Source organism: Gobio gobio (assembly GCF_949357685.1).
Source record: "Gobio gobio genome assembly, chromosome: 8".
Lineage (NCBI taxonomy): Eukaryota > Metazoa > Chordata > Actinopteri > Cypriniformes > Gobionidae > Gobio > Gobio gobio.
Window position 1 is genome coordinate 32364773 of NC_137114.1, and position 24190 is coordinate 32388962.

At 37.6% G+C, this 24190-nt stretch overlaps 3 protein-coding genes across 6 annotated transcripts in view; 2 read left to right on the forward strand and 1 right to left on the reverse strand.

The window, feature by feature from the left end:
• The first annotated feature begins 414 nt into the window (after positions 1-414).
• Positions 415-11496, forward strand: appbp2 (amyloid beta precursor protein (cytoplasmic tail) binding protein 2). The gene is made up of 13 exons (XM_079823137.1): positions 415-797; positions 2872-2960; positions 4251-4402; positions 4483-4606; positions 4715-4883; positions 4961-5050; positions 5143-5210; positions 5320-5425; positions 5528-5652; positions 6268-6353; positions 6557-6747; positions 6964-7129; positions 8036-11496. The coding sequence occupies exons 1-13, from the start codon at positions 660-662 to the stop codon at positions 8296-8298; spliced, it is 1767 nt and encodes a 588-aa protein (XP_079679263.1). The 5' UTR covers positions 415-659; the 3' UTR covers positions 8299-11496.
• Positions 11497-11625: 129 nt separating this feature from the next.
• On the reverse strand, positions 11626-15418 carry LOC307130196 (uncharacterized protein). Of its 2 annotated transcripts, XM_079823138.1 has the most exons (7): positions 15335-15418; positions 15145-15233; positions 14891-14986; positions 13509-13621; positions 13307-13430; positions 13056-13228; positions 11626-12940 (listed from the first exon to the last, which is right to left on the reverse strand). In XM_079823138.1, exons 2-7 carry the CDS (start codon positions 15182-15184, stop codon positions 12875-12877), a joined length of 612 nt encoding a protein of 203 aa, XP_079679264.1. In that variant the 5' UTR covers positions 15185-15233; positions 15335-15418; the 3' UTR covers positions 11626-12874. The 2 variants fall into 2 exon arrangements, with proteins under 2 accessions (XP_079679264.1, XP_079679265.1); XM_079823139.1 differs by lacking the exon at positions 15335-15418 and having other exon boundaries at positions 15145-15244.
• Positions 15419-16951: 1533 nt separating this feature from the next.
• The window catches only part of usp32 (ubiquitin specific peptidase 32), a 49992-nt gene continuing 42753 nt past the window's right edge, over positions 16952-24190 (forward strand). For 2 of the 3 annotated variants that reach the window (XR_013817103.1, XM_079824180.1), the window contains exon 1: positions 16952-17169. Coding sequence is in view for 2 of the 3 variants with exons in the window: in XM_079824180.1 (XP_079680306.1) it covers positions 17112-17169 (58 nt within the window). In the remaining variant the exon portion in view is untranslated. The remainder of the gene's footprint in view (positions 17170-24190) is intronic. The other variant, XM_079824179.1, reaches the window with a different exon arrangement.

Consider the following 24190-nt stretch of genomic DNA (forward strand, 5'->3'; position numbering starts at 1 on the left):
CCCCTTTGACCTTAAATATTTACTTGAAGTAGGCTACCCCCTCAGATTTTAAGTTAATATTTCAAGAATGTTTATGGTTCTCTGCGCATGACGACGTATAAACGAATTCAATATTTTAGTAAGTGTTTTTTTATTATTATTATTGTTGTATGAACTTTTGACAAAAATCTGTTTAGTGCAGGATGAATTAGGCCTTTCAATCTTTTCGGTCCATTTTCCCAGAAAAGAAAGACTGTACATTTTTAAAATGTATATCTGCTAAAGGTTACTTTTGCTTACTGACACATTAATAATACCACAAAAATGTGATTAGCCTACTCTTGAGAGGTTTCCGTCGTCCTCCCAGCGGCCGTTATTTTGAACTACAGTCAAATGCGCGTTCACTGAGTTCGAGCGGAGCACTAGCGCTACGTCATTGCCTAAAGTGTCATAGGGTGGGCGGGGCATCGCGATCGGGATGAGCTTTAAACATGAGAGCATAACCTTAGGGTTGTGTTCCTTACAACAACAGTCCGTTTCAAACTCAAAAAGCGCTTCCAGCTGCGGGGGTGCATGAGTAGCATCAGAGTAAAGCGTTTTACCTCGATCAGGTAGCGAAGGAGGTAAAAGTAGGAGTGGAAGAGGGGGGGCTGTGGTTGGATTTAGTGAAAGAAAACAATATGGCCGCAGTGGAGCTGGAATGGATCCCTGAGACCCTGTACAACACCGCTATCTCAGCCGTGGTGGACAACTACGGCCGATCGCGACGGGACATCCGCTCTCTGCCTGAAAATATACAGTTTGATGTGTATTACAAGGTAAGAAGGACAGTGTGTGAGTTTAGTGCGGAACGAACGTCAAAAGCATCTGACACTTTTCACTAGCAGCTCGGCTAACAAAAACTGAACCAACCAACCTCTCAGTGGAGCGCTAACGTTAGTTAGGAGAGACTCGAGCTACGAGACGATTTAACCGGTTTTCTGGTTTAAGAGTACCCTCATTTTCTGTGTGTCAGTTTAGGTAAAGACTGGTTGAAGTGGACACTATGTTCCAGTTATCTTAGCCTGTAGCTTATCTGCTCCTGTATGAGATATAAGTTAACTCTCTGGGTCAAGACTAACGTTAGTTAAACATAAAACACTATGACATCTCACTTTTTACCCTGTTAACCTTATTTATGAGTACTGACTAAAATGGCATGTGCGTATTTAAACCATAACTGTGTTTCTAATGAATTCCTAAGTTTTATATGACATAACTGACATCTGTAAATATTTGTGGCTGTTTTGAATATGTTTGGATGGTTTGTCACCAACTACTGTGAAAACAATTAATAGACACCTTAATAGACACAAGTGACACGGGTCCATTATTTAACTACAGTGGTTAACATGAACTAATAATGAACTGCACTTATAAACCATTTATTTATCTTTTAATGTTAATTTCAACATTTACTAATACATTATTAAAATCTTGTTAACATTAGTTAATGCACTGTGAACTAACATGAACAAACCATGAGCAGCTGTATGTTTATTAACTTACATTAATAAAGATGAACAAATACAGTAACAAATGTATTGCTCATGGTTAGTTCATGTTAGTTAATAGTAATACATTAACTAATGAAACCTTATTTTAAAGTGTTACCAGTGACACATTACAAGGCTCCATTGTTAACATGAACTAACAGTGAAAAGTACTTCTAAAGCTTTTATAAATCTTAGTTAACGGTTTACTTGTTAATGTAAATATTTTATAATTTTTTACATTTCAAATGACTTCTTGACTTTAGAGAGGGTTTTTTGGAAAAAGAGAAGATTTTCTACAACCACGTTAACTAATGGAACTAAATCACGTATTTTACCTCATATTTATCTATATGTAAAATGAAATATGCTCAATATCAAATATTGCATTGTTCATGCATTGTAAGGCCATTTAGGGTGACCTGTTTGACATGTTTAATCTGATTCACATTTTTGGACATTTAAGTTGGAAAATATGTTATTAGACCAATCCCACTGTTTTGTAAACAAAGGCTCTCAGAGTTTGTTGTGACAAATGACTTTAAATCTTTCATCATTCCTCAATCATTAGTCAATAAATATTTTGCGATTTCTGTATACCAAACTGAGATTGAGAGGGGGCTGTATTTATTATTTGGTTTGTAGATATAGTTGAAATGACACAAATCAAGTTTAACTGGAACCCATGAAACCAGAGAAAGTTTATTGATGTAATTGTTCTTTCTCTGGGAATTTTGGAGACTTAGAAATTTTTAGTTTAGAAATCTTTTTTTAATTTTAATTATTATTATTATTAGTTTAAATCTTCTTAGGATATTGGTTCTAATCAGGGGGGCTCAGCAAACGTCCAAGCGGGTGTAAAGACTTAAAATAAGCATGGAAATAAGATAATTTTATATTACAAATAATTTTATTTGAATAATTAGTGTTCCCACTATATATATATTTTATTTATATATATATATATATATTAGTCCTTATACAGTAAATCAAGAACAGAGCTGGATATTTATGGGGTCTTTGAATATTATTGTGGACAATGGAGTCAAAACACTGACTGAAGATCATAGATTTTAGCTAATTCAAGCTATTTTAGATAATTCAACAATCTAATCATTACATTATATTTCACTGCTTTTTAAAATGAGTCAATTTGATGACGAAGACCAGATGTGCCATAACACATGGTTATTACGTTTTGGTCTTGCACAAACTCCCCCTAATTGTACATTCTGTCTTCATAGTGGCTACTTTTCCAGGTTTTTTGGCCCTTGGCACCCCCAAGGGAAGCTTGAGTTGACTTTGTTGTGTCACATGTACAATAGGGTCAACAAATGTCACATTTCTTCATGTGTTCCAGCTTTACCAGCAAGGCCGGCTTTGCCAGCTGGGAGGGGAGTTTTGTGAGCTGGAGGTCTTCGCTAAAGTCCTCAGGGCCTCTGACAAAAGGTAACTGACAGCTGAGTCCTCTCTTAGTCTATCTGTCAAGGTAATATAGCTCAAAGCCATAGCTTAGTTATGTATACTACGGTATATATGGCCACACTGTATGATATTGTGTGTCTGTGTGTGTGTTTATTTTGCTCTGATGATTCAAATCTCCCATGATGCATATGGCGTAATTTATGTAGTGATGCAGATGCAGAAACCAGCTAAATTTAAATGATCTAATTCAGCTGTCAAAGCTGAATATTCAGCATCATTACTCCAGTCTTCAGTGTCACTTGATTCTTCAGAAAACATTCTAATATGATGATTTGGGCCTCAAGAAACATGTCCTATTATTATCAATTTGGAAAACAGTTGTGCTACCTAATATTTTTGTGGAAACTGTGATACATTTTTCTCAGGATTCTTTAATGAATAGAAAGTTCAAAGAACAGGATTTATCTGGAACAGAATGTAAACAATGTAAAAAGACTTGTTCTGTGTCAGAACAAATTCATCTTGATAATGTCAGATAACTTTGATAGAAAGGTATGTAATGGATTACCATCAACCAATCAGCTGTTAAATTTAAGGACACAATTAGATAATACCAATTTAGGTCAACCAATGACCAAGCAATGCTTAATTTTGTTCAGTCTGTGGTGTAAAAGGTCGCATGAGCAATTAAAGAAAAAACACTTAAGCAAAACATGGTCAGGTCAAAGTGTCTGAATAATCTTGGTCCCGAACTTTTATCAGTTTTACTGGTAGTCCACTGTATGAAGAATTTTGGGGTATAATATGTCAGTTTGCTATCCTGACGTGCATAAGTTAACTATAGTGTCCTGCACCCACTAGTAAAAATATTATCTGGTGTCTGAATAATATTTGGTTTGACTGTATATGGCCACACAGTATCAGAGAGAGAGTGTGTGCGTGCATGTGTGTATTTTGCTCTGATGATTCAAATCTCACATGATGTATATGACACAAGCCTTCACTGGCATCTTTGCCAGATTTTGTCATGATGTAGAAACCAGCTAAATTTAAATTCTCTACTAATTTAGTAAAGCTGAATATTCAGCATCATTACACCAGTCTTCAGTGTCACATGATCCTTCTGTAGTCATTCTAATATCCTGATTTGGTGCTCAAGAAACAGAAATATACTACTATAATATTTATCAATGCATAAAGTTAAAGAATCATCCCTATATCCTTAGCTCAGAAAAGGCTACTAAAATATATGAAACATATTTTTAGTCACTTTAAACATTGACACATTGAATAAGAACATATTTTCTTCCACAGGCACCTCTTACACCACTGCTTCCAGGCTCTGATGGACCACGGTGTAAAGGTCGCTTCAGTCCTGGCCAACTCCTTCAGCCGCCGATGTTCATACATCGCAGAGTCCGATGCGCATGTGAAAGAGAAAGCTATACAGTTTGGCTTCGTTTTAGGTATGGTCCTCTGGCTCACTTTTCTGTTCTTCCAGCTTATAATAACAAGCTGCTGTAATAATACTTTTCTTCCATCTCAGGTGGCTTTTTATCAGATGCCGGTTGGTATGGAGATGCAGAGAAAGTCTTCCTGTCTTGTCTTCAGCTGTGCACATTACATGATGAGGTTCTTCACTGGTATCGTGCAGTGGAGTGCTGTGTGAGGTGAGTAAACGGTCAGCTTGAGTCTCTTCTAGCTGTAAATGGTCAGTTAGTCATATTAACAGTGTTATTAATATCTTATTAATGTGTTATTGCGTCTTTGTGTGCCAGGTTACTTCATGTGCGTAATGGCAACTGCAAATACCACCTGGGAGAAGAGACTTTCAAACTGGCCCAGTCTTACATGGACAAACTAGCCAAACACGGCCATCAGGCTAATAAGGCTGCCCTGTATGGAGAACTGTGTGCCCTGCTCTTTGCCAAAAGCCACTATGATGAGGTAAGTCCCATTGCAACAATACCAGAAGTCTGTTTGGTGAACGGCTGCTCTACACTTGTTTTCTTTCTGCGTTTTAGGCTTATAGGTGGTGTATAGAGGCTATGAGGGAGATCACTGTTGGCTTACCTGTGAAAGTAGTAGTCGATGTTCTCAGACAAGCCTCTAAGGTCAGTGGTTGCTGGATGTTGGAGTTTTTCGAAATAGATTTAAACTTCTGATCCATTGTCACATTACGTTATCATGAAAATGTTCCCTGCAGGCTTGTGTTGTTAAGAGGGAGTTCAGGAAAGCTGAACAACTGATCAAACATGCAGTCTTTTTGGCCCGGTAAGAGCCATCATGCATGTTTTTTTTAAAGCGTGGGTGATGTTGAAATGATGTTCGGTTTGACAGCGATGAAATGCGCTGCTTATGTATTTCCACATTTTGTTTTCAGGGAACATTTTGGGCACAAGCACCCAAAATACTCAGATACACTACTAGATTATGGATTTTATCTCTTAAACGTGGATAATATCTGTCAGTCAGTGGTCATTTACCAGGTAAGCTAAGAATTACTTAAACTTTGGGTTCTTTGCATGCATACATTTTCTCATTCGGTGAAAGACAGTGATTTACTTATGATTGGTGTGTTCTCCCTTCAGATTGCACTCGATATTCGGCAGTCCGTATTTGGAGGAAAGAATATTCATGTTGCAACTGCACATGAGGACCTGGCGTATTCGTCCTATGTCCATCAGTACAGCTCTGGAAAATTCGATAACGCACTGTGAGTGGCTCAATCCTGTCCTGGGTGCATTAGTTACATATTTAGAGAATTATGATAATGCCTGAGTGGGTAAACAGACTATATCAGTGATTCCTGTACTGCTACTCAGATGCTTCTAAATCAAATTATAAAGAGCACATAGATTCATGAACAGATTACTCTTAAAAGGAAATCTTAATTGTTATCCGTTTGAATCGTTCAGAATAAATGCTTCATTATATTAACTTTTGTTTTATACAAAAAAGCTTGGGTGACGTGGGACTCAATCACTCCAAAAACAGAATTCACTAGGCAACACTGAAAAATACATAATCGGTCAGACAAGCATTCCTATTATTACGATAACCATGAAAATATGAATAATTTAATTGGTGTCTTGAGTCACTTCTTAAAAAGCAAGCTGCCACTTTCCAAGATGAAACTGTATTTTTGGTTGCTACTAATCCCGTGCGAACTTTTATACCATTTCACGCGTCCCTCGAGTGTTAAGAAGTTCATGACACAGATGTCCAGTAGTTGTCCTAACCTTTAACACAATTAAGTTGTTCTTTAGTATTGTTTTTTTTCATGGAAATGTTTATCGAATAACGTACCAGTTTCATATTTTGCTTTTAGATTCCATGCAGAACGTGCCATAGACATCATAACTCACATTCTCCCTGAAGACCATCTGCTGCTGGCCTCGTCCAAGAGGGTGAAAGGTGAGACTAGCAATTTGAAAAGCTTTCATAACTCCCCTCATTCACAGCTGCATTACTTGAATGACAACATTAAGATGGCCCTTGACAGTTCGAAGTAGCATAATCTTTTTACTCTTCAGTTTGTCTAGGTTTTAGTTTTTTACTTCATTAAAAAAAATCATGTTACGTCAAGCTAATTTGTAATTCTGATGTTATATCTCAAGCCCTAATCCTGGAGGAGATTGCTATCGATTGCCATAACAAAGAAACAGAAGAACGTCTCCTGCAGGAGGCCCATGATCTGCACCTCTCCTCCCTCCAGTTGGCCAAAAAAGCCTTCGGAGAGTTTAACGTTCAGACGGCGAAACACTATGGCAACCTGGGCCGCCTCTACCAATCCATGCGCAAATTCAAGGTTTTTATTAGTTCCTCCTTATTTAAACCTGTGAGAACGTTACCATTGTAATGATATATGGAAATCGCCACAAGATCTCCATCTTTGTCATTGTGGAACCGATCATTGTGAAAGCCATGTGTTTTTTCTATTGTGTAAGCCAAACTCAACTCAACGAGTGCTTTTGAGGTCGCTGTTGGTCTGACTGACCTTTCCATGGTGTGATTTGTAATGCAGGAGGCAGAGGAGATGCACATCAAGGCCATTCAGATCAAGGAGCAGCTGTTGGGACAGGAGGACTATGAGGTGGCTCTGTCAGTGGGACACTTGGCCTCACTCTATAACTACGACATGAATCAGTACGATGATGCTGAGCGCCTCTACTTGCGCTCCATCGCTATTGGTGAGGGTTACTTCTTTCTTCTTTGTTATTGCTGTTTATTTATTTATTTAATATTATATGTCGGTTGATATTGGATATACAGTGGTGGCCAAAATTATTAGAACACCTGACAGATCTGAAAATATTGACCTTTTTTGCCTCCAAATCATGATTTCATTTCATAATGTTCATGAAACACGCAGATGGTTGCTCTGACCATCAAATATCAGATGAAGTGAGTCGTACTGTTTTTATCCACTTTCAACTTTAATATTTGGTATGTCCACCTTTGGCAGCAATTACAGCAACACATCTCTCTTGCATAGTGTCAATATATTTCCTCTGATAACTTCAACACTAATGTTATCCCATGCCTTCTGCAACTGAAGCCAAAGGCTTTCCTTTGAATGTACAATATATCTGTCCAGTTTATTTTCCAACCTGGCCAAAATGTGCTCGATGGGGTTGAGGTCTGGACTTTAAGGGGGCCAGTCCATAATTTTCAATGTTTCAGCAGATTATATTCTTGAAAAATAAATCCAGTAAGACTCCCAGATGCCTAATAATGGTGTTCTAATAATTTTGGCCACCACTGTATATGGTGGCCAAAATTGGTAATTTGGTTATGCTCATTTCCACAATTTTTATATTTGATTTGCCTAATCTAATGATCTAATGCTTTTTTTTTTTATGTTGCTTTTAATTCATTCATTTATATTTTTACATTTAAACTGTTTAATTTAACAATCTTTTTTTGAAAGTTTTCCAAAGAACAGCATTTATTTGAAGTAATCAATTGTAACAATGTCTATACTGTTACTTTTGATCAATGTAATGCTTTCTTGCTGAATAAAATTAATAATTTCTTCTCCAAATGTAGAATCTTGTTCTTAACCTGAACATAAACTATTTGTCTGTTTCCTGCAGGCAAGAAGCTGTTCGGGGAGGGTTACAGTGGACTGGAATATGACTACAGAGGCCTGATAAAACTGTACAACTCAGTTGGAAACTACGAGAAGGTCTTTGAGTACCACAATATTCTTTCCAACTGGAATCGTTTAAGGGACAGGCAGTTTGCAGTAGCCAACGCGCTGGAGGACGTCAACACGAGCCCCCAGGTCACAGAGCAGGTGGTGCAGTCTTTCCTGCTTTCCCAGAACCACGGTGCCGGACGCTCCTGCTTGGGCTAATGGCTGGGAAGCCCATCCCACTGCCCACCTGAAACATATAGATGTGCACACCCACCCATTTCACTCCTTCACACCCATTTATTCACAAGTAGTCAAGATGGGCAGGGAGTGTGATTTATCATCTTGAGCTTCTCAAGCTCTTGGACTGTCAATTCACTTTTACCAGCAACTCCCCATGCCCATTTTCCTTAAAATGGGAGAAAAACCATGACATCTTTACGACCATGCGAACACTCTAGATGGATAAGCAACCATTCATTGAATTTGTTCACTCTTCTCGCAACTTGGAAGAACCTGACCATTTCTCTGACTTCAAGTGGAGGTGAATTAAAAAACATCAGTCCAACAAAGACCGAAAACACACCCTCTGTTCTTTTTTTATTTTACTTTGTATTTAAAGGAGAGATGCTCCACACTACAGAAATACTTTATCAACACATCATCTATTTGTGGAAGAAAATGCACCCACAGAAGGAGATTCGACAGGGGGGAAAAAAGCTCCGTCGTTCCTATAACCGAGTGAAGGAACATCCGTAGATGTCCGTGTCCCCATTAACACAAGGATTAGAGCTTGACTTCATGTAATGCAAAGCTTTGCATTTGAGGATTACCTGTGTGCTCTCTGGAAAATGAGACCAGCCATGTTACATTATGGACCATTGTGTTTATGTTTGCTTTTTTATTATTAATTAATGTCATGTGTGGAATTTATGGACCAGTGGGTTTACGAATGCTCTAGATACCTTGTTTTAAGTTCTCTTTTGGTTTTGTATTCCCTTAGTACTGACATAGCTTATTTTAAACTGCCAATAATTTATATGCAAGGTATGCTACAACTAGTAGGTGTAACGTTGCAAACAGATGAGCCAAAATGACTTCTGTTAATAATAATAATACATGTGACCACAGCAAATTGCCATAATATAAACGAAACCGAGTGGGAGGACGAGTTCACAAAGCCGGCTTTCTGTCATAGCAAAGCCTTATTCACGCATACACACACACACACACACACACACACACACAATATAAGCTGGAGTGGTGATAGTTACGGGACCAGGTTTCCCAGGTCGTTGTTGTTTTCTTTTCAGAGCTCGCCCCCGGGTGGCCTAGATTAACACCCCTGGCCCACTGCCAGCCGATTGGACACACCAAAAAAAAGGGCTGAGCGCAGCACCTGTCATTGTGAAGAGGCTCCCCTGCAGGGGAACCTGCGGTATACTGCGCAGGGGTGTGAATCCACACACGATTGTGTAGTAGCAGTGCAATATTTTGCTGAATGCACCTGTACCACTCCAAATCCAAGTCTGACTCATTTCACTGCCGCTACTCTCTCAAATATCCAAAAGCCACACAGACTCGTAACCAAGTTGTCAAGGAGAACATTTCAAATTAAATGAGGACTGTTACGATTAAATTGGCAGATTTTTTTTCTCACACCCCATAGAGAACTCATTGTTTTTTTTGCAGAAACAAAGCCTTGCTGCAGGCTAGTCATGTAGAATGTGCTGTTAATGTTTTGCAGCTTTTAGCCCTTGTTCACGGCAGCAGCTGCAGCACCAGGACCCCAGCTCGAGCTGAAGTCCCAGCCTTAGTCTTAAAGGACTCTCAGCTGGTGGGGATCTAATTTGTCAGCCTTTTTCAAGTAGCTTGCTTTGGCCGAAACCTCCATTTGCAAAATTTCAAACACCTTTCGCCCTGTAAACCGAGCAAGAGATCGGCTAGAATATGTGAGGGATGTTATTTTGCTCATTTCCACTCCGTAAAAATCCCTTTATTGTTATGGTTGAGGTTTGATTGTGAAGAATCAGGCGCTCTCAATATATACATGAGGCGGCAAGGGAATGACGGGAATTTGCCTTGGTTAGAGAGATGGAATATTGTAACAAATAAACTGTGATCTTGCAAACTTGCTGTAAGTGCATTTCCATTGGGTCCATTGGAAAATGGAATGAATTAGTGGAGTTCTTATATCAGATGGTAAGTTATGAGTTTGAACATCAGATGTGAAAATAATGCACATGGGAAATAAGCAAGCTTGGTGGATGCTGAAAGAATTTATAACGTAGCTCTGATTGCTTCCTTCTGAATGTCGATTCAAGGGCTCATTCGTCAGCCTCAAGTGGCATTTCATGGTTAAAAAGATGGTTGATCACTGTTGATCACATCCATACTGTTTTTTTCAGTTGGAATAGGCCACAGTCCCCCAAAAAACAAAGGTGCTTCTGGGTCAAACGTTCTCTTTCTTTGCATGTTTTACTAATTGTATATAGATGTAGATGCATAGCTTACAAGTGGTTATTGTCCCAGTGAGCTCCATTGTGACAGAAAAACAAACTTATACAGAGCAGTTAATAAATATCCCATGTAATAAGAGAATGAACTTTGCGACTCAAGTGTTAAACTGATCACAGAAATTAATAAATAGCATCCTCTGACAATAAAAGCAATCCTGTCACTACAACCCTTCATTTTTCTTCTAAATCTGCCCTCAGAGAGTTGGAGAATGTAATTACGGGTTGATGACGATAAAGCGGGGCCTTTTTTATGCTAATTATCTTAATAAAGTCCTCAGACGTGCTGCCACCTGTAGATTGTGATTTAGCCAAAGTGCTGTTTCAGATGGACGATGGCGATCCTTGAAGTAACTATGAGTGGATATGATCTTTTTACGATTTTGTTTTAAAGACCTGTTTGTGTCTATATCCATTGGAGACACTCTAGGAACGTTTTTGATCAAGTCCAATGGCAAAAAAAGAGGAAATATTGTGTTGTTTAACGTTGATACTGACTGTTACCCTGGAAATGTCAGTAACCTGTGCCACAGTGAGCCTCTGCTTGGATATTCTTCAGTCATTGGCTTTATGTAACTCACCCCCAGTAGACTCTGCTGTACATTGTACATCTGTAACCACCAAATCATTATTAAACTCATTTGTATCCACCATTGTGAAAATCTGTAACTACTTCTAACACAAAAAAACAATATAGAGCTGTCTAATAGACTACAATGAGCAATACTGCTTCTGAAGTATTAAAATTGCTTTATTTTTTGCCTTTACATGATTATTCTCCACCTCTTTCTGAAGTCAATGTGATGTTTGAGTCTATGACTTGAATGCGATGGGATCCTACAAAAAACACTCTTTCGGGTGGATTGGTGGCTGAACAAAAATTTGAATAAAAGACTGTACTCGGCATGTGTACCTCTGAACGATATTTACTCATGGAAATGAATGACCAGGTTTTTCATCAAAATCGCTCCCAAATTACTGTATCCGTCCTAAAACGTGGCTAATGAAAGATTTTATGAGAAGTATGTTTTTTACATTTTTATTAAACATTTCAACAGAACAGGTAACAAAGAGTAGTCCAGGCATATATAAGACATACCCTCGGTTTCACAGATGAGGCTTAAGCTAGTCCCAGACTAAAATCCATGTTTGAGATGTTTTAACTGAAAGCAACTTGCACTGACAACAAAATATGTCAGTGTCATTGTTTTGTCTTAAGATTCACACCAGTAATGTTTTTTCTAAGGCACGTTTATAAAAGCAACTAATTGCCCTAATTGTACCAAGGCTTAATCCTGGCTTAATCTAAGCCCTGTCTGTAAAACCAGGGCACAGTGTTCATAAATTACAAAGAGAAGGTAAAAAAAAATATTTTTTTTATACTTGTATTCTGCAAAAAAACATTTAATTGATCAAAGATGACAGTAAAGACAATATATCAGTAAAGATATATTGTTCAAACATATCTATTTCAAATAAATGTTATACTTTTGAATTCTCCATTCATCAAAGAATCACAGTTCCCAAAAAATATTGAGCAGCACAACTGTTTTCAACATTAAAATTTAAAAATAATTATTCTTGAGCAGCTAATATTGATTAGAATAATCATGTGACACTCAAGACAGAAGTAATGATGCTGAAAATTCAGCTTTGCCATCACAGGAATAAATAACATTTTTAAATATATTAAATTAGAGAACAGTTATTTTGGATTGTAACAATATTTCATAATATTACCAGTTTACTGTACACTTGATCACATTGCAATGGTGAACATAAAATACACAAAAAAAAAAAAACGTATTAACCCCAAACTTTTGAAAGGTAGTGTATATTATATTACTAAATAAAATATATTTTATTTTGTTACATTTATGCATTTGACAGATGCTTATTTTCAAAGTAGCTTTCACTGCATTCAGGGTGTACATTTAATCAGCTCATGCATTTCCTGAGAAGCGAACCCATGACCTTGCCTTTGCTAGCACCATGCTTTACTGTTTGAATGACAGGAATGCTATATTTACTGCCCCAAACAGTAATTTCAAAATAAATACATTACGTGCAATTTTTACATCAGAAACAATGTAACTATTATAGTGCAAATAGCTTCCTTTCCTAAACACTTGTGCATTTAAAGGCTCTGGCATAAATATGTATCACGTTATAAGGAATAAATAGATGCAACATTACACCCTGGTAAACTGATTTATATTTTCCATAAGAGCAGTAATTCAATCTGAAACCCTTACAACATCCTAGATGTAATTTAGAGATCCCTAGTTCTTCTTTTCTTCCTCTTCATCCAACAATAAGAATTTCAAATGGGTTACAATGCACCACATCTGCAAAATGACACATGAACAGTACTGTTTACACACAAATGCCTCTATTGTGACAGTAAAAACATTCATATTGCTGCCATAATTTATGACAACACTGAGTAAACATGCTCCTTACCTCAACTGCAAAGCCCAGCAAGCGTCCTGCTGCCAGCACCAGAATCCCCAGAATCTGTAGCCAGTTTGGGGCATAGAGAGCCTGAGACAGCACCTCATGCTGGTAGCCATAAAGCCACACAGGCAAAACATGGAGACCTGCTATTGTCAGAATTCCCAAAGGTGTCTTGAAGCCTGCGTGAAGAATAACACTATTCATTCTGTGCTTACAAAAAACGCAATGTTTGAAAAGAAAAAAATAACTTGTCATACCTTTTGCCATCACTGCCTGCACCCAAACTGGGCTCTCGGTGAAAGTGTTCTTCCACTGGGCACCTCTGGCATTGTGGTTGCACACAAATACACACCACTCTACTGAAGACACCAGCCAGCCCCACTTCACGAGCACAGAGTAGAAAGTGAACATTTCTAATACAAATATGTTGGGGATAAAAAAAGTACTGACTGAACTTACATCATAAAGCATGTTCCAGAGCATGCTACGTCCTACGTTGTCAATGACCACATCCAGCCATGCACCGAACCTGGAGGTCTGCTGCAGCTGGCGTGCCGCCCAGCCATCCACCCCTGGCACAAAGATAAAATACTAAATCAATAAATGTAAATACTAACATTTGTTAAATATACCTAAACCAATAACTGAACAAGTTTTGTGTGCCAAAGGTTTACCCTGCAGTGACATTTGTCAAACATACATTTGTCAGACTGAGGACAAAGGGCAAGAGAAGTTCATGGTTTTCATCCAGAGTAGTAACTACTGATGCATGTTACATGTTGCATGTATATATTTTCAGCGGAATAATTTATAAAATAATATGCAAAATAAGGGAAGTAAAGCATAAAATACAAATAAAAGGATATAGGTTGAAAACATATTGGTTGCAGTTTGCACTTAATTTTACAGTACATGCACTAACGTGTACTTACATAAGAAAGCACTGGGTAATATGAGGTAACAACATAGGTTAGTTCACCCAAAAATGTCATTCAATTCTGTCATTAATTACTCACCCTCACCCGTAAGACCTCATCTTCAGAGGCGTCCATCTTCGGAACACAAATGAAGATATTTTTGATGAAATCTGTGAGGTTTCTGAACCACAGCAACGTCATTGCAACTTCCAAGGCCCAATGTTAAAACATTGTTAAAATAGTCCATGTGCCTACAAACCACTTTAATTCAACAATCTGATTGTTGATTGTTGAATAAAGTTGTTATTTTTGTTTGTTTGTTTTTTGCGCACAAAAAGTATTCTTGTCGTTTCATAACATTATGGTTGAACCACTGTAGTCACACATGAACTATTTTAACAATATCTTTACAAAAATTTCTGGGCTTTGAAAGTTGCAATGATGTTGCTGTCTATGTGTGGCTCAAAAAACTCTCGGATTTCGTCAAAAATATCTTAATTTGTGTTCCGAAGATAAACGAAGGTCTTGCAGGTTTGGAATGGCATAAGGGTTAATAATTAATGACAGAATTTTCATTTTTGGGTGAACTAACCCTTTAAGGTTATGTTTAGGGGTAGGTTCAGGGTCAGTACCCAGTTATTACCCTGTAATTACAATAATAGGTACATAGTATGTACATGGGGAACAGGGCTGCAAAATAAAGTGCTACCAATATACAACTAAAAGGATATAAGATGCATGAAGACAAGACCCTGTTGGAAGTTTCATAGCTGTGCCATAGAACTATTTTGGGAACCATTTTGACTAACAATTTGTGGAATGAAAAGGTTCCATGGATGCTAAAGGTTCTTCATGAAACCTTTATTTTTAAGAGTGCATATAGCTACTTATAATTTCCCTAGTTTTAATGTAAATAATACCTACCATCCAATATAATTGATAACACATACAAGGGTATAAAACTCTCTGGGTAAATATACAGAATCCAGGAAAGGAGAACAAGAAGAATCCGGATATAACCTATAAAAAGAAACATGTTCGCATCACATACAGGTACCATCCTTAGGGTACGTTTACTGATTAAATGTGTCATGAATGGAGTGACATAATATTTTTGATTAAATGAATGCTGCCGCTGGAATACATGTATAGAAGTCACGTAATAGCTAATTACTCACCAATTACATTGGGCACATATAGACAGACATGAAATCCCATATCACAAGTAGTCCTCTCTGCTGCTGCAGCCGCCGCGTGTCACCGTCTTCTGTGTAGGAAATAACTCGTTTATTATTTACATGACTTCGTATGCGCAGTGCACCTTATGGTAAATTGTAATCTACTTGAATATGGCCTAATCAAAATTACATTATAATCATTAACGTGTATCAATGCAAGTCCACCATCTCTCCATGACCATGTGTGACATTTATGTCTCTTCCGGTTTATGACAAGCTGTACAAGCGTCATTGCAACTATGGTTGCAACACACTAAATGCCATCGTGGGGCGCTAGAAGATAAGCGTCTGGAAGCTTGTTTTTAATCGGTGAATTAAAGTGTCCACACCAAGTATGTAAACAAATATTTGATATATATCTCTCATCATTTACTCACCCTCATGTTGTTTCAAACTGGTATGGCTTTCTTTTCTTCTGTGAACATAAAAGAGATTTCAAAAAAGTAAATTTTGTATTTATTTATTTAGTCTTTATTGTGGAACTCAATGGGCACATTCTTCAAAATATCTTCCTTTGGGTTATGCAGAAGAAAGTCATACAGCTTTGTTTGGAATGACATGATGGTCAGTAAATTTCATTTTGGGGGTAATTATCAATTTAATACTGGTAGGAACCAAGGACTTTGATAATTGGTTATCAAAATTAAGATCAATGAAAGGTTAGCGCCAAATACATGTGCACTGATTTGCAAAATGACTTGTCAGATCTGATTTTGTATAACGTTAGATTATACTTTCCTTAAAAATATTAGTCAAAGCGTTTTCGTTAATTGAAATAAAGCTGAGATCGAACAAAATATAATTATGCCTATTGGTTAAAATGTAATAAACTTACCGAAAATTTGAAATTTTGCCATGGAAACTAACTGAAATAAAATAGGTTGAAGTTTAATTACTAAAATGAAAAAAAAAAATGAAAAAACAACAACAATAAAAATGCCAAAGCGCACAACTAAATGATCAAAACGTTAAGCAAGAGATCGAACAAAATTTAATTATTGGTTAAAAATGTAATAAACTTCACCGAAAATTAGAAATGTTGTCATGGCAACTAACTGAAATAGGTTGAAGTTTAATTACTAAAATGACAAACAAACAAAAAAAATGGACAATTAGACGTTTAAAAATAAAAACAATAAAAATGATAAAAGCGCACAACTAAATGATCAAAACGTTAAGCAAGACCAAAAGATGTTTTGATTCATTTTACTAGAATAAAATAATGCTGCTTCAAGGTAACAAACTTATTTAAGCATTTTTAAAGCATACAAATAATTTATATGACTCAGAATGTTTTAAAACTACCAAATAACACATTTGACTCATATTTTTGGTGGGTGATAAAAATTAATAAAAATGTACTGCCTCCACACAGTGCACTGTGCACAAAGATTTTAAACTGACCACCAAGTAAAAAAGCAATTTATTGGTTTATCAAAGTCATCATCCTTTCACTATTTATTAACCATTTTATTGCCATATACACCATGTGCTGGCAAAGTAAAGAAAATGGTGTTATTGTGCTGATGCAACACGGTGCAAATTGGTTAAACTGGCTCCTCACAACCACGCCAATAAATAATATCATCCACGGATATTAAAGTCGACGACTCGACAGCCAAGCTTCTATGCGTCAGCGCTGCGTTTCTTGCGCGAAGCTGACGCTCATACGCCCCCTGCGTTCTGATTAGACAAATGTCACGTGATCAAGTATGGAGGCGTCGTCGCTTTGGACGCGTCACTCGTTGATAACGCAAAACTCTACCGCTTGACTTGATAGGAACACCAGAGAGAGAGAGAAAGAGAGAGAGAGAGAGAGAGAAAAAAAAACAAAACAACCGCAAACAAGGCAACAGGCACCGGTCACACTCTGCACATTTCTGCCATTGCCATGAAATGAGGGCACCATGGGCGCCAAAGAGTCACGGATAGGCTTCCTTTCGTATGAAGAGGCCGTTAAAAGAGGTAAGAGGTTTGAGCTTCAGCGATTAACGGCGGTCAGTCAGTTACGCGGCAGCGCTAAGCTAGCGTTAGCAGCGTTAGCCAGCTAGTTAAGCCCCCATATTAACTCTTTATGCGAGCTAACAAGCCTCAACCTGTCATTTGACAGAGCTGTTATGGGATGTTGCTGTTGTAAAAGGCTTGGGAGATGAAGGTGGGGCTGTTTGGACATGTCTTTGTTTTATTGGTGTAATGTTGTTGTCAGTGGTTGTGTCCCAAAACATAGTCAGATGTCTACTTAGATTTTTCTGCATCATATTTGCATTCCCAAGCAATCAATTTGGCCTAAATCGTCGGAGAGTGGACATCTCACTAGGTTTTGACACACAGCCAATATCTAACTAGAAGCCGACTGGAAGTGTAACTAATCTGGGTGGTGCAGGAGCGTCCACACTCACTGACAAACAGATTTCACTAATCTGTCAACATTTCTCAACATCCCCATGGTTTTTATCAAGTACCCTATCGCACTTTATCCGCTCTCTCTTCCTAAGCAGACAGTGGAAGTGCTTTCCCTGACACATTGAAATCAGATTTTTTTTTCGCTCTCACAACTAATCAGTGTATGTTCCGCCTATTTACCTTCAGTTATTGTTATGATATTTGGTGTTACTTAAGGGGGATTTTTTTAGGGATGCCTTTTGTGATTTTTTTTTTTTTAAATAAAGGCCTGTTGACAAGGTAATGACAGCTCCTATCTGCTGTTAAAGTGTCCTCACCAAGGATGTAAACAAATATTTAATATATCTCTCTCATCATTTACTCACCCTCGTGTTGTTTCAAACTGGTATGGCTTTCTTTTCTTCTGTGAAACATAAAAGAGATTTCAAAAAAGTAAATTTTGTATTTATTTATTTAGTCTTTATTGTGGAACTCAATGGGCACATTCTTCAAAATATCTTCCTTTGGGTTCTGCAGAAGAAAGTCATACAGCTTTGTTTGGAATGACATGCTGGTCAGTAAATTTAATTTTGGCAGTAATTATGAATTTAATACTGGTAGGAATCAAGGACTTTGATAATTGGTTATCAAAAAACCCAGAATCTGAATATTTAAGGGGACTGTCTATGGCGGTTTACATCTAGAGCTGTGCGATATGGACAAAAAAAGTATCAAATTTTTTTTTATCAATATTGCAATTTTGATTTTAATCATGATTTTTGAGGCAATCTTTCCTTCCACACATACTTGTCTGTATAATTTATTTGGAAGCCAGCTTTATTAATGATATTTGCTGGCTCCATAAATGATACGTGGTGACGTTGGTTATTTCTTTATGCCTTTTTGAACTATTTTTGTATGTTGTGCAGTTTGCAAATGCCAGTATTATTGATTTTTGTTCACGTGATTCGGAATGTGCCATTGTTTTTCTATGTAAACGCACTAGAGGGACGTCTTTAACCATTGCAGTCTTTTGCAGCATATCGCACACGACACCGCATTCTACACGGTGCTTAAGTTAAACTTTAAAAAAATAAAAGCGTTCATAGACCTGTCTCATGTTTTTAACTGCAAAAACGCATTCTGTATGAATGGCCCTACTTTGATTTCCCGCAACGATAGTTTGACAGGTCATACACATCATGATACATCTCCTTTCCTGTATCCAAAACCATGAATGTGTGTTTTTTTTGTAGTTTTTTTTTTTGGCCAAATCATTATCTTGCCCTGAATTCACCTTCCCTGTTTTCACGCTAGATTTAGGCGTGCTTTCTGCGTATTAGCAATCGTTCACAATTTCAGTTAATCGCACAGCCCTATTACCATCCCCGCTCTTCATTTTAGGCTATATTCGCATTTGTTGAAACTAGGGATGTTCAAGACTATTCATCTAGTCGATTAAACGAGACTCCTGCTAGTTGACTTGAAAATACTAGTCGTTTACATTTAATGTTTTACTTTTAACTTTTTCTAATGCTACGTTTAAATTGCCATCATGTTAGTTACATTTTAAAATGAATATATTATTTTAAAAAGTGTATATCTGGAGCGGAAAATAAAATCATTTGATTTAATTTTAGGCTTGTTATACTACCGGATATAAGGGGCAATACGATATGAAATTTTATATCGGAGAAACATTATGAATGAAACTTACTTTACACTTGAACAGTTGCTGTATCAACATTCTAACAAAGAGAATGCACTTTAATATTGTATCGTTGTCAGTACGTGTCAAGCTTTTCTTGTGATTTTGCCACCTGTCATGTGTACATACTTTTCATACACAGGAAGCTCGTTCAAACCATAGACTGTAAAAAAAATATGGACGTAGTGTCTGTGACGTCACCCATAGGATTCTGAAGAGCCGTTTTGAAGTGTAAAGTAGGGTCGAGCTGGCCGTTGCCATCTTGGCAACGCGTCATCGCGTGTCACTCCAGGATAATAGAAAATGGGCAAAGAGGCGGGATGTGGCCGGAGCTGAGGTGACTCGATGACTAACAGACAGCGGATAAATCACTATCCACCTGTCACTCAAAGTGGCCAAGCCCTTAATTATGCAGGACTTTAAAGCTTTATATAATGTAAACAGATGAGTTATAAAAAAAAAATGACCCCCCTCACAGTTGTCATGAAGGGCAAAATTAGCTGTATAGACCAAAACCACAATTTGTACCAGGCTGTAAACATGTTTTTTTCTGCTGTAAAGTTGGGCATTTTAACATGGGGCTCAATGAGATTCTGCTCCCTTCTGGAGCGTGTCCCTAGCGGCCAGTCGATGAATTGCAGTTTAAGTCACTTCCGTATTGGCTTCAAGAGAAACTGCGGGATTTGCCGCTTGGTTCAAACACGGGACGCAAGTTGTTGCCGTGGTAATGAACAACAAGACCTTAACATGCTGACTTATGTGGACTAACTTTTATATGAGGACATTTGTTTAAAATAGGCTAATAGGTTTGAACTTATTGGTCCTAAGCTGCCTATAGATTCAGTTGATTTGAATAAATATGTCTACAATGGCTAACGTTGCTTAAGTGAACACTTTAATATACAATGATTATAATGCAAGGCAAGCACATCGCATGTATCTGACCTATTTTTTGCGGCGTTCATTATAGGATTGACAATATTGACTGTTCATAGATTAAGTAGTCCGTTTCAAATGGATCGCATATACAGACTCTGGGAGGGGGGAGGTTTAGACTAGACTAGTTTAAACGTTTATGAAATTAGTCTTTGTGCTCTTCCCTAGTTGAAACAATAAGGTGCAGTCACATTGCCCAATGATCTGCAATTTTTCTCTGGCGAAATCTAGTCATTTCAATAGGTATAGGGAATTCTAAGAAGATTTACTGATGCAGATTTCGCAATGGGTTCAAACTGGACATGCAGATTCTCCTTGTTTACCAACAAAAAGCTGCTTGGGTTTGAAGTGACATCTGTTTGAGCTGTTCGTCATACATCGCTACACTTCTGACAACAGACAAGTCTTTGCCCACGGAAATGAACAGAAATTCCACTAATGTGATGCTTCTTTAGACTCACAATGACATGTTAATTCATCAATGACATGGCATAAACATCACATTGGATTTGCTTTCTCAATACCAAGGTGGTGCATCTGTTTCTGTGGAAGATTGTGTAAATGAGGATGTATTTTCAGTGTCATACTCTTAGATTGGATATGTAATGTTTATCTCAGTGTACTCTTGAATTTTTATGGCAGTCATAATCACCTAACTGCTCCAGTGACCTGACCACAAGTTTGGTTTCAGGTTTCTGTGCGTTTATGACGTCCAGTTTAGATCTCTGAATCTAAAAACTGGATGGCAGTGTAGTCTGATGCTGGCAATCAGGCTGACAGACCTTAATGCTGGTGTGTTTATGTGTATTTAATGATCGGGGTGTTGAGAGCAGATACTGGCACCTGAGAGATCATCGTGTGCGTCAGCATTGCTTATCTTTCCCCACCTTGATGAATAAGCAGAATATAGCTGTTGCTTTGCATAGGCATTATTTGCATCCTTGTTTCTCTTACCAGGAAACCACAGGCCAAGATACATTATGGCCACGTCTGTAACAGCTACAGAGGAATTTAGTTGTTGTTTTTGTAATTATTTTTTTGTCACTTCATCTTGTTGACATAATTGCTGTTTCCTAAAGCTAAAGCTAAATAGGTCTCTTGTGAGTCACCTGGCTGAGAGCGTTGAAGGGTTAAGAGATTGTGTGATTTTTATCCTACAGTTGTGTGTGTGTGTGTCTTCTTGACGTGTGTGTATGTGTGTTGGTGGGGAGAGGGAGTTAGCTGGCCCCGAGCCCGTTAGTAGAGGTAGAATTACCCTAATTGTTCCAGCTGCACCCACACTGTGGTGGCACATTTATTGCAGCTTTTTGTGCCATGCTGCCCAATAGCCAGTGTTGCTGACATCACTTCATCACAATAACGTAGTGTTAAAGGGGAATGGCATTCACGTCAGCATTTTATTGTTTATTTTATTAATGGCTTGTTCTCTATCGTGTAAAAGTTTTTTTTAAATCCATCATTGTGTAGTATAGACTATATTGAAATAATATCCAGGCTCCATTCATTTATTTATATATATACAGTAGCAAGAAAAAGTATGTGAACCGCTTGCAGAATCTGTGAAATTGTGAATAATTTCAACAAAATAAGAGAGATTATACAAAATGCATGTTTTTTATTTTATTTAGTACTGTCCAGAATAAGATGTTTTACATATGGTTTTGTGATGGTGTTTCTCAATTCCCTTGTTTGTCCTGAGCAGTTAAACTGAGGACAATTGAGGAACTCAAACATAGGGGTCATGAATTGAGAAATCTGCTTTCCCTTGAGCTTTTGATATATAAAAGGTCATGGTAATATAAGAATATAATGTAAGTTTCAGAGCTGAAAACTTCCTTGTTAGTCAAAGAAAAGCTTTTATTGACAGCTGGCTCAGCAAACGATCGATCTGCGAATGTGCATCCCCGTGACGTCAGAGTTTCAGCCAAAGTCAAGAATAGCACAACGGTGAGTGCGTCGAGTATAAACACATCCCCAAACGAACGAGGCGCGCTGTCAGTGGAGGAGCCAGACGAAGGTTTTAAACAAGGCATAAGGTGGTGAAACAAGTTTGTGGTTATTATTACCAGTCTTGGGGGTGACGACGGTCTTGACATTGACATTGGTCAGATTTATACAATACTAAAAACTGCCACATTGGCGAGCTGACTCGTTTTCCTGTTTTAACAATTTCCTCACTCCCTGCGGCACTCATTTTCCACTTATCACTCCACGCCGGTTCTGTTCTTGAAGAATCCAACACGAGACACGATATGGCGCAACCAAAGCTGATACAGTAACATGATTGGCTGTTAGCCTGTCACTCCCTACGTTGCTTGATTACCAGAGAGCGCCTTTGTTCATGCAACCAGACTTGCTTCGCAACCTCTGGTTTCTTCCGACGAAGAAAAAAAAAGATCGAACGCATTTTTTGTTGATATCGATTACGTGTCTATCGCGATACATACCATTATCGTTTTATCGCCCAGCCCTAGATGTGTTTATGAATTCAATGACTTAAGTAGCTAGTAGCCTACTATTTACTGGTAAATGTTAAGGTATACAAACATCACAGACAATGGCAGACAGCGACCAAGGTAGCTCTGGCATAATGTCAATAAAAATGACTTACAGTTTCTTTACACTTATTGAGGTAAACATCCCTAAAGTACCGAAAAAAGAATTTCAGGTATCGGTTAAAATGTGAACGGTACCCAACCCTAATGCTGACCCCGGTCCACCGCCGAAAGCACCAACAGTGGGCACATGAGCATCAGAACTGGACCACGGAGCAATGGAAGAAGGGGGCCTGGTCTGATGAATCACGTTTTCTATATATTGGACAATTATAAATATATTTTCTGTTAAATATTGTCTTAAAAACATTTTATGTTTTTAATTTACAACTGGACATTTTACAGCCGCATTGCAACAGCTGTAAATTCATAAACACTTTTACAGGAAAATGATGACACACATGGTTAGGGCTGCAACCAACGATTATTTTGATAATCGATTAGTTGGCAGATAATTTTTTCGATTAATCAATTAAAAAACACATTTGTTATTTTATTGTCAAAACACACTATTCCAAATCCTGCCCAATGCTCTCCTTCAAACAAACGTGTCAGCTGAGTGCTATGAACACATACATGGTGAATATATCTACCATTACATAAATTAACCATGGTTTTACAATGAACAAAACAAAACAAAAACATTAATAATAATAATAAATAAATAAATAAATAACAAGGTTATTGTTGTTATTCAATGCTAACCACAAATTAATTAACCATGGTTTTGCTTCAAATCTATAGGTTAACCATATGGTATTTGTGTGGTTATACAAATGGTAATCAATATGCCAAAAAACATGGTTTAATATAATGAAACCATGGTTAGTTTGTGCTATACATTATGGGCAAAAAAGTTAGTCTACTAAGCAAAAAGACAGTTTAAATCCCTACATTAAAATGATATTAAAGAAAAACACAAACCCAGATAAAGAGGATGTTCTGCAGGAACTCGCACACATTCGCTATGGACACAATAACAGTTACTGTCATTTCTTTATCCTGTAAATTGGCTCTAAGAAACGTCTTACATTTATACTCAATTACACGCTGTTACTACTCTCATAACATACGTGAATTACATGTTGACTTTTAAACCTAAATTTAGCATCCAACAGCAGATATTTCAGCTAAATGAGTGTGTTTGCGCTGAATATTACTATTGAATTAGTAACGTTTACAGATGAGGATATAACCTTTAAAATGAAAATTTTGCTCTGAGGACGCACACGCATCCGTCTAAGCTCATGATACGGTGTGTTAAACACTTACACAGTGTCCTAACTACACGCGACGCGACGCCGCGACACACGATAAAGGGTATCTTTTCCATGGTGATTTGGAGTTTTTGTCCTAACCAGCCGCGACGACGACACGCGATGAATCTATTTTAGAGACGGTTTCT